The 11,289-nt window shown below is 42.5% G+C and overlaps 2 protein-coding genes across 2 annotated transcripts in view; both read right to left on the minus strand.

The window, feature by feature from the left end:
- LOC144012308 (uncharacterized) overlaps positions 1-11,289 on the minus strand; it is a 78,739-nt gene that overhangs the window by 36,958 nt on the left and 30,492 nt on the right. Inside the window, exons 4-5 of the mRNA XM_077511726.1 lie at positions 10,757-11,229; positions 9,448-9,453 (exon numbers count right to left, since the gene is read on the minus strand). Of these exons, the coding sequence (XP_077367852.1) occupies positions 9,448-9,453; positions 10,757-11,229 (479 nt within the window). The remainder of the gene's footprint in view (positions 1-9,447; positions 9,454-10,756; positions 11,230-11,289) is intronic.
- LOC144000463 (uncharacterized) lies at positions 113-6,460 on the minus strand. Its single transcript, XM_077494330.1, has 3 exons — positions 6,119-6,460; positions 161-377; positions 113-119 (listed from the first exon to the last, which is right to left on the minus strand). Exons 1-3 carry the CDS (start codon positions 6,240-6,242, stop codon positions 113-115), a joined length of 348 nt encoding a protein of 115 aa, XP_077350456.1. The 5' UTR covers positions 6,243-6,460.

An 11,289-nucleotide genomic window follows, 5' to 3' on the forward strand; every position in this document is an offset into this window, starting at 1 on the left:
AGCAGCGTGTTCATCATTACCATGCAGATTATCATCATTATCATCATCATCATGAGAAGAAAGGGACCTTATGTCATCACTTTTTGCTTTTGATGATCCCCAGTGGTCTGCATCACTTTCTGGAATCATGTTTTGAGGATTTAAGATCCTGTTTGGAGGCTCCGCCCCTCTGCCCTCCTCACTCTCACCCTTGACTTCATCTTCACTCTTTAAAGGGGCGAAGGTCATTGGTGACTTGGTGACGTCATCCTCAACCTCCTCCTCTTTGACACGAACGGGCTTTTCTTCCTCTTCGATGTAAGGATGTTCTTCCTCCTCTTTAACATTCGGAGGCTTCATGTCCTCTTGGTCAGGACGAAGATATTTCTCAGCGACGTCTGCAGGGCACAAGAAGACAAACACACATTTGGGTTGGTCAAGTCAAATTTCAAGCGTGAGATGATGTGCATTATTGTTTCTACAGTGCACCTCGACTTGGGGCCACCGCACACTGATTGGCCCATCCCAAAAAACAAAAAGAAAAAGGAAAAAAAGTATTGGCCTTGTTAAAAATCTGACAGCCGATATAAGGTCAAATCTAAAACTATTTTAATCTCTCTAAGTCGACTAAATTGAGTTGAGTTGATATTGTCCATCCGCATACATTTCAACTTTTACATAGAAAATTAAAACACCCATTTGTCACCATTGTTAGGCTGGAAGACCCCTACTTCCACATGATTCATCCCATTCTCATCTTTCAATTTAAACATATTCCAAATATTCACGCCTTACCCACAATTCCCGATTTTGTACCCAATTTTTCCTCATGCATTCTTCATGGAAGATTCAAAATTTCCTTCCACATTTTTCATCCAATTTACTTCATTCCAACGTCAATACATTCCACCAAATCATACGACGAGCTCTTTTCCTGTTCCAAAATTCACGCCTTACTCGCAATTCCCGATTTCCTACACGTTTTTTCCAATGTATTCATAATGGGAGATTCTACATTTCACATTTACTTCCACATTTTTCATCCGATTCACTTTGTACCAACTTCAATATATTCCACCAATTCACGCCATGAGCTCTTCTTTTTCACTTCCAAAATTAACGCCTTACCACAATTCCCCATTTTGTACCCTACCTCTCCCTCCATTCTACATTTCACATTTACTTCCACATTCTTCATCCAATTCACTACAGTCCAACTTCAATGTAGTCCACCAATTCTCCTTTTTTAGTTCCAAAATTCACACCTTAATCACAATTTCCTATTTTGTACCCTACGCCTGCCCTCAGCGGCAGCCATCTTGGCCAATTGATTAAGTTACGTCCAAGAGTCTCACTAGGGGTGGCGGCCATCTTGGCCAATTGATTTGTTACACCAGGGATTCTCGCCAGGAAATGCCCCGGCTTGAATAGGAAGTGACCTGATTTCAACAGGAAATAACCCGATTTCAACAGGAAGTGGCTTGTTTTCAACAGGAATGACCCGGAAGTGACCTGAAATCAACAGGAACTGACTTGTTTTCAACAGGAAGTGACCCGGAAGTGACCTGATTTCAATAGGAAGTGACCCGTTGATTTGAACAGGAAGTGACCCAGAAATGGCCAAAAATCAACAGGAAGTGACCTGATTTCAACAGGAAGTGACTCGGAAATGGCCTAAAATCAACAGAAAGTGACCCAGAAGTGGCATCAAATCAACAGGAAACAACACGATTTCAACAGGAAGTGACCTGATTTCAATAGGAAATGACCTGAAATCAACAGGAACTGACTTGTTTTCAACAGGAAGTGACCCGGAAGTGACCTGATTTCAATAGGAAGTGACCTGTTGATTTGAACAGGAAGTGACCCAGAAATGGCCAAAAATCAACAGGAAGTGACCTGATTTCAACAGGAAGTGACCCGGAAATGGCATAAAATGAACAGGAAGTGACTCAGAAGTGGCTTTAAATCAACGGGAAGTGACACAATTTCAACAGGAAGTGACACAATTTCAACAGAAAGTGACCTGATTTCAATAGGAAGTGACCTGAAATCAACAGGAACTGACTTGTTTTCAACAGGAAGTGACCCGGAAGTGACCTGTTTCAATAGGAAGTGACCTGGAAGTGACTTAGAATCAACAGGAAGTGGCCCGATTTCAACAGGAAGTGACCTATCAATAGGAAGTAGCCCAATTTCAACAGGAAGTGGCCCGATTTCAACAGGAAGTGACCTATCAATAGGAAATAGCCCAATTTCAACAGGAAGTGGCCCGATTTCAACAGGAAGTGACCTATCAATAGGAAGTAGCCCAATTTCAACAGGAAGTGGCCCGATTTCAACAGGAAGTGACTTATCAATAGGAAGTAGTCCAATTTCAACAGGAAGTGACCGTTACTCCATTGCTTACTCCAGTCCTCAATCTTTTCTCCATTGCTGATTCAATTTGTCACTCCTTACACCATTGCTACTCGATTCTACGCTCCTTACTTCATTGCTCACTTAATTTTTCTCTCTTGACTCCATTGCTTCCTCAATTACTTGCTCCTTCCTACATTGCTCACTCGACTTCTTTCTTGTTGTCTTGTTAATTTGTTTCTTGCTAATTTATTTTTATTTGTGTGCTATTTTTCTTCCTTCAACTGCTTCTATATTTCTGTATAAATTCAAACCATTCCAAATTTAGCATGTTCAGGTCATTCCAGGTCACTGTATAGCATTCCAGGTCATTCAATATTCTTCCTAATCATTCCACAGGTTTTTATTCACCCTTACTGCATTCACCCGCAATTTCTCCAGAAATTGCATTTTCTAATATCACTTAGTTTTCATTTAAATAAAAAGTGCATAATTGCTTGAGATTAATCTTATAGCTGCACAATGAAATAAATAATATGAAATAAATTCACGAAATTACATTAAACAAAGTGCAGTGGCACTGAACAGTGTCTGAGTGGTCCTTTTCTCCAACACACGTTTCCTTCCTTCTGGTTGGATTGTGTGAATTTTCGTCACTGTGTTGTTTTCGAAATTCGTTTTTGTCATTGAGAAAATTGTCAATCAATTTAATTATAGCCTATTAGTGTTGTTCCGATACCGATACTGGTCTCGGGAGAGGCCCAGAGTACTAACAAGTAACATGCCGATACCATTATTTCTGACACTAATATTGGACATTTGGTCCAACATTTTGTTTCTTGCGTGTGCACGACATTCACTGATGTGTGACATGTTCACTGCATGCCGAGCCAAGATATCCTATTGGCCCTTGAATGTTCTGAACCAATGGTAGGGCAGTTTTTTCAATTTTCATGTTGGGAAAAAAACCCATTGGTATCGGTACGGTACCAGCATCGATACGAAAAAACTGGGTATTGGAATCGGGGACCAAAAAAAAAGGGTATCGCAACAACACTAGTCTCAATGAATGGCTTCTACTTTAGTTTTGAATTTTCGCCTGGAAAAATTTTTTTCGTAACAAAAAAATTTTGTCTAAATTATTACTGCTCACATGCTGGAAGCACAGGATGACGTGGCACTAGAGGTGGGAATCTTGGGGCACCTCACGATTCGATTGCGATTACGATTCAGAGGCTACGATTCGATTATAAAACGATTATTGATTTCCCCCCAGGCAGCAGAAAAAAAACAATGTATTTTTGTGCTTTTAATGTTTCGTACATTAGTTACAAAAATAGTACAAAAGTCCTCTCAGGCCTACATAAACTACTATTTCAGTATCAAGTTAACAGTTCAAAACAGTAAATAAAATACTCAAGTCCTCATTCTGTAACAACAGCTTTTAAGTATATTCAGTCTTCAACAGAATAAAACATAGCATTGAGCAAAAATATATTATTTTTATCCACTCAAAAGTGCACTGAGGTATAAATGAAAGACAATGTGAACTACTACTTCAATACAAATGCCTAAAAAAAAAAAAAAGTGCTTTCCTGCTTTTTAAGTTGTGTAAAGATGAACATGTAAACATTAAAGTTTCTCAGAGGTACAAAAAAAAAAAAAAACCTCAAGTGCTTTTCTGCTTTTTAACTTGTGTAAACATGAACGTGTAAACATTAATGGGATCGTTCGGCTTTTTTAACATGAATCTCGATTTGATCCTCACCTCCCGTGTGTGCGATCAGCACTGACTTCTTTCTGACAGCGTTCGGTGACACGCGTTCTGGTTCGACGTTGGACGAGAAGAAAATAAAAAAGAAAATAGTCCAGCAAGCTGGCTGGGGTCTCGGAAATAAAGCGTTTTTCTTCTAAAAACTTTTTGTTTTCAAAAGCGTGATACATTTCCACCACAATACTCTTTTCTGAATAAAGTCAGACGCCATTACCGCCAGCCACTACTTTTCTGTTCGTTCGTTCGTATCACTGCGCGGCGCCCTGTAGAACGCTAACCGACGCACTGCAGCCAGCTAGCTGATACTTCCGCCTGAAGTTGTTTGCCTTTTCGGAGCAGGTCTGATCTCACGAAGAGGTGGGTTGGTCAGCTCAGCCATGCTTGTTGTTGTTTTGAATCTCGAGGCGTGAGTTGTGGATGTGTACTCTCGGTCCGTTCCAAAAGCGTCCCGAAGACCGCGTGCGCTACTGCGTTTCAGTTCCGCGTACTTTTCGCTCGTTTCGCTTCCCTTGGCATATTTATATAATCGGAATTTGGACGTTTGTGAATCGTTCTCGATTGTTCCACGGCCGAATCGTGAATAATCTAAGAATCGGAAATTTTGCACACCTCTACGTGGCACACGGACTATTTTAACCAGGTCAAGAACCCCTCGTCAAATCATAATGGTTCGGCAACGATCTCCAACGAGGAATACTAACTTTTTGTATTCGTGTAAAAGACGGATAATCAGACGCATTCACGAGCGGGACGTCAACCAGGTTCCCGGAGGGGAACATGGGTACGCGGAGTCGACTGTGTTTCGTAACCGCTTATAACCGTTGAATTGAACTCAATTTACCTTAATTACGCGCAACCGCTTCATTCCATTTTCACGTGTCGTCTTGTGCGCAGTTCGCATATATGCCCATATGAACTCGGCACTGATTTGCAAAACGGAATCGATTGTCATTGACTCCCGTCTTCGTGAATGCTACAGTTGCAACCAGTAATATTTTTGTCGCCGAAAAATTTACATCATAATTTTCGTGACTAATTGTTTTTCCTGACGAAAATTCGTTCAGACAATAACTATGATTAAAATTGACTGACAATTTCGTCAATGACTAAAATGAAAATGAAAACAACACAGTCGTGAAAATTCACACAATCCAATCAGAATGAATGAGAAAAGAACCACTCAAAAAATTTTGTGTTCACTGCACGTTAACTCAACTCAACTTTATTTATAAAGCGCTCTAAGAACAGTCATTCCTGTATACAAAGTGCTGTACATAAACATAAATTGTGCAGCTGTAAGATTAATCTCAAGCAATTTAATTATGCACTTTTTCTTATTCAGGTGAAAAGTTACAATATTGTCAGTTGAACATGATTCATTGAAACAAGAAAGACACCATTGTATGAAATGTGTCTTGCGTGTTAAACTAAAGTCACAAATAGGTGTGCTATAATTTTCTGTATAAAAGTTTAAACGTATGCTGAAGGAAAATAGACTAAACTGTGAATTTAGTCGACTAAAATTGGATCAAAACTAAAATACAATCAGAATACTAAATTATGACTGAAACTTGTTAATTTTAGTCAAAAGACTATAACTAAAACTAAATTAAAATTTGTCAAAATTAACACTGGTTGCAACAGCAGTTGAATATAATAATGCAGTAATCATGACAAAACTGTGACTGTTTTGTAAAATTTTTTTTTAAAAAAGTACACCGACAAAAAAAAAATTAATTTGTAGTATTGTACCACCGTTTTAATACAGTCTTATTGTGCACCTAAGTGTTCTTAAAATCGCACACGTCTTGTCAGATACATTGGTATGACTGTCTCATGACTGTATAATCGGCCCCTGTCCGGAATCAACCAATCAAATCAATTTATTTCACTATTTAAAATAACAGTTGAATTGAATTACTGTGTACAGTAATGCGGACTGCAGTGAATTTTTTTAACGCTATATAGTAGTGCTAAGCAAGGGAAAGTAATAAGAAGTGTACAAACCTGCTGCGTGTAGCACAATTCGAGGCTGCTCGCAAACATCGTCCAGCGGTTGAAAATGTTGCTCGTTCTCTTCTTTGACTCCAAAGAGTTCCTCCTCGTACTTTGGTGTCGTTCTCTCCGACATTTTGGCACAATAATGCCAACAAAGTCACACTTGGTCTCTTCCTGACAAACGTGTTATGTGCTTCTCTTTGTTAGCGACTGGCGAGCTAAGCTAAGCTAAGCTAAACTAAGCTAACTAAGGCCAAGAAGCATCAACGCGCACCGAGACGAGTTTAAACACACGCCGACATTTAATAAATTGTGTCGCAGACCTTCCAAATGGTGAAGGGAGTCCTGTGTGTTCAGTCCAACACCAAATCAAAAAGAATGAATTAGCAGAGGACGTCTGATGAAACGCGATGTGGCCGCCGGCCACGGCAGTGAGCACGTGAAGAAACGAATGGAGACGTGCGGCGGAAGTCAGGCAGGACACGCCCCCGCTGCGTTACGATTGGCTGTTGGAAATTGTCCGGGGGCTTCAGAGCAAGCAATGCCATCAAGTCATCGGCAGATGTCGCCATTTTTGCTGCAGTTGGAATCGAAAGTCTCATTCCCTTTTTCAGTATTTTGATCGCGATATAATTGTAAAGTTTAAATGCCCGTTTAAATTTGACTTACTGAAAAGAGTTCAATTTTTTTGTGGTGAATGTTCAGTTTAAAAATTCGCCATCAAAGTTGAACAAGCATTTTGAGGTAAACTGAATGTTTATTATCAGGGATGAGATTTAACCACCAAATGTTATGAGTTTAAAGGCCCAGTCTGCCGGTTTCACGCAGGAAAATGCACTTTTTTAAATGCAGGATTTCAACAAACAAACTACTTGTCAATTTACAGATCTGGGCTTCTCTTAATTTCTGGTGGTGATTTTGTCCTAAACCCCCACCGCCCCAGCCTGTATTTTGCAATTTTGTGTTTGGTTTGCTGCGATTGGCTGGCAACCAGTTCAGGGTGTACCCCGCCTACTGCCCAGAGCCAGCTGAGATAGGCGCCAGCCGCAACCCTTGTGAGGAATAAGCGGTCAAGAAAATGGATGGATGGATGTTTGGTTTGTAAACAGCGGGACGTTTCTGTGGAAAGACAGTGTTTACACCCCTCCAGCCAATCGCAGAGCGGGCGTGGGGGGGGGGGGTGGCGTGTCGCAAATGGGGCCGGGCGAAATTGTCAGCTGCGTGACGTCACTCCTGCGGCAATTTGAAAGCACACACGGATTTTTTTTTCACTCACTCATTCACACGTTAGCTTCTGTGAGTGAGTGAGTGAAAAAAAAAATAATACGTGCGTGCTGTCAAAATCCACGAGAGTGACGTCACGCAGCCGACAAATTCTCCCGGCATCTTTAAATTAACATTTTAACCTTGCCCTTTGTCTTTGTAAATACCTTAAAACCAAACTAAAATATATAAAAATGCAAAAAATAAATAAATCTTGAGCAATAGCGTTGCAAATTATTTACCAAGGAGCGTTAGAGGCGTGTCAACCACGACAGCCCCACAACATCCAGAGTCTTTAGGAACTACGGGCGGATCTCATCCACCCCCGGGGCCCTGCCACCAAGGAGATTTCCAACCACCTCATTGACTTTGACCCCGGAGATAGGAGAGCCCACCTCAGATTCGCCAGACTGCTTCCTCAAAGGAAGACGTCTTGGTGCAATTGAGATCTTCAAAGTATTCCCCCCACCGACTCACGACGTCCCGAGTCGAAGTCAGCAGCACACCATCTCCATTATACAGTGTTAATGGTGAACTGCTTTCCTCTCCTGAGACGCCGGATGGTGGACCAGAATTTCCTCGAGCCGTCCGGAAGTCATTTTCCATGGCCTCAAACGAACTCCTCCCATGTCCGAGATTTTGCCTCAGCGACCGCCGAAGCCGCGTTCCGCTTGGCCAGCCGGTAACTGTCTGCTGCCTCCGCAGGACTACAGGCCAAAAAGGCCCGATAGGACTCCTTCTTCAGCTTGCCGGCATGCCTTACTGCTGGTGGTTCGAGGATTGTCGCCGTGACAGGCACCGACTACCTTATGGCCGCAGCTCCGATCGGCTGCCTCAACAATGGAGGCGCGGAACATAGCCCCCTCGGAACCCTCTCCTCCCCCGGGACAAGGGAGAAGTTCTGCCAGAGGGAGAAACTCTTTCTGACAGGGGATTCCGCCAGACGTTCCCAGCAAACCCTCACAATACGTTTGGGTCTGCCAGGTCGGACCGGCATCTTCCCCCACCCTTGGAGCCAACACACTACCAGGTGGTGATATGTTGACAGCTCCACCCTTCTCTTCACCCGAGTGTCCAAAACATGCGGCCACAAATCCAATGACACGACTACAAAGTCGATCATGGAACTCCTAGCCGAGGGTGTCCTGGTGCCAAGTACACATATGGACACCCCTATATTTGAACATGGTGTTCGTTATGGACAATCCGTGATGAGCACAGAAGTCCAATCGCAAAACACCACTCGGGTTCTGACCGGGAGGGCTGTTCCTCAAAATCACGTCCCTCCATGTCTCACTGTCATTGCCCACGTGAGCAGTGAAGTCCCCGGGGAAGCACCCTCCAGCACACCCTCTCGGGACTCCAAAAAGGGTGGGTACTCTGAACTGCCGTTTGGTGCATATGCACAAACAACAGTCAGGACCCGTCACCCCACCTGAAGGCGGAGGCAGGCTACCCTCTCATCTACCGGGGTGTACCCCAACGTACTGGCGCTGAGTCGGGGGCCAATAAGACTGCCCACACCTGCTCTGCGCCTCTCACCATGGGCAACTCCAGACTGGAAGAGAGTCCAACCCCTCTCGAGAGGACTGGTACCAGAGCCCAAGCCGTGTGTGGAGGAGAGTCCGACTATGTCTCGTCGGAACTTCTCTGCCTCACACACCAGCTCAGGCTCCTTCCCTGCCAGAGAGGTGACATTCCATGTCCCAAGAGCCAGCTTCTGCAGCTGGGGGTCGGTCCGCCAAGGTCTCCTCCCATGGCTGCCACCCAGCCTCCACTGCACCCGACCTCTGTGGCCCCTCCCACCGGTGGTGAGCCCATGGGAAGGTGATACAGTATCTTATATATTATTGATATATATATATATGCAACATTTATTTGTACTGCAAGTAATACAAATGACTTTTGGCCAGTTTTTGTCATCTGTGGCTCTCACACTTTCCTTCAGCAAAGTTTTGACGCAACACTTACCTTCCAATAAAGGTAAAATGTTTGTGATGACTGATGATGACAAGCCATTGAAGTCAAGGAGGCGGACCTCAGAGCCAAGGAGTAAGTTGAGGGCAGGTACCAACTGACTCCTTATGTAGGGAGGGCACTAATGCTGATTGGCTAGGGATGTAAGGTATTGCCACACACTTCCCACCAGGGGGAGCATCATCTCATCAGCGCCACACTCAGAAGTACAAATGCAATTGCATTGTACTGTCGGTTCTCTTAATGTGATCATTTTTGTCGGAACGCCGCCTGTGAGTCGCAGCAGTGGCCGGAAACGGAGCTGGTGTGTGAAGCCCGGAAGTCCAGGTGGCATCTACTCCATTTGATGTGTATTTTGATTTCAAAATGTGATGAAAGGTTGTTTGACGACAAGAAGAATTTGCCTGCAGAGGCAAAAGTGCCACATGAACAGAAATTATATTATTCCATGAAAAATGAAAGAATCAAAACCAGGTATGGACACAATTTTGTTCTGATGTCATCTGAATATTGTATGCTAATCATGTCCAAATTGTTACATAGAAAGATAAAATGTGCAAAATGCACTAGCATATGGCGTGTTAGCTAGCACGGAGCTGTGGTGGTTGAGTTAGCAACAAAGAGTAGGACATTTGCGTCAATCATTTCAGTGATAACACTGTTCCACAAAAAATTTTAATCGCAGATGGCTTTGTGTGTCTGAACGTATTCTCGACGCTTATTTGGGGAAAATTGCAAGGTGGCTTTATTTCTATTTCATACACAAGGCAACTCAATGTGCTTCACACAAGCAAATACACAACACGTACAAACATCAACAAACAACCATTAACAACATTCAGAAGCAAACAAAAATAACTTCCTAAATTACGTACAAAAAAAAACATTTAAACACATTAACAGCAAACATTTAATATTTACAGGTTGAGTAGTTTTGAAAGCCTTACATTTACACTTTTAAGATGCATTGACACTTTTACAGCACACCAGTCTCACTTCCCTTCATTTTTTGAAGCTTCAAAGATGGCTGCTATTGTCACCAGCACACTCGTGTCTCTCAGCAAGCTTTTTACAAGAGAATCTTTTAGGACAAACACTGCAACTGAATGGTTCCTTCCCACCATGTATTCTTGTGTGCTTTCTTAAATTTGACGTGGAAGAGAAACTTTGTCCACAATCTGAGCAGGAATACGGTTTCTCTCCAGTGTGTGTTTTTGCATGTGCTGTTAAAGAATTGGTGGAAGCAAAGCTTTCCCCACATTTTGTGCATGAATATGGTTTCTGTCCCGTGTGTGTGTTCTTATGTGGCTTCTTAATTCAGGTTTGGCAGGGAAGATTTTGCCACAGGCTGAGCAAGAAAAAGGTTTCTTGCCAGTGTGTCTTCTTGTATGTATCGTTAATTCTGACTTACGGGAGAAGCTTTTGCCACAGTCTGAGCAAGAAAAAGGTTTTTCCCCAGTGTGTGTTGTTGAATGTAATGTTAAATGTGACTTCTGAAAGAAGCTTTTGCCACAGTCTGAGCAAGAAAAAGGTTTTTCCCCAGTGTGTGTTCTTGAATGTAATGTTAAATGTGACTTCTGAAAGAAGCTTTTGCCACAGTGGGTACAAGCAAAAAGTTTTTCCCCAGTGTGTGTTCTTGAATGTAATGTTAAATTTGACTTCTGAGAGAAGCTTTTGCCACAATCTGAGCAAGAAAAAGGTTTCTCGCCACTATGGATTCTTTTATGTGTTGTTAAATATGACTTGCAAGAGAAGCTTTTGCCACAATCTGCGCAAGAAAAAGGTTTTTCCCCAGTGTGTCTTCTTGTATGTGTTGTTAAATTTGACTTCAAAGAGAAGCTTTTGCCACAATCTAAACAAGAAAAAGGTTTTTCCCCAGTGTGTCTTCTCAAGTGAATTTTCAAACTTCTTTTTGAACTCAATGTTTTCCCACAGTGAGA

This window comes from Festucalex cinctus, chromosome 1 (genome assembly GCF_051991245.1).
Source record: "Festucalex cinctus isolate MCC-2025b chromosome 1, RoL_Fcin_1.0, whole genome shotgun sequence".
Taxonomy (NCBI): Eukaryota; Metazoa; Chordata; class Actinopteri; order Syngnathiformes; family Syngnathidae; genus Festucalex; species Festucalex cinctus.

Bases quoted from the DNA above. Each gene is read 5' to 3' on its own strand.
- LOC144000463 (XM_077494330.1), bottom strand. From the start codon at position 6,242: ATGTCGGAGAGAACGACACCAAAGTACGAGGAGGAACTCTTTGGAGTC. The intron at 378-6,118 runs GTTTGTACACTT...TGTGCCCTGCAG, and splicing joins AATTGTGCTACACGCAGCAG to ACGTCGCTGAGAAATATCTT.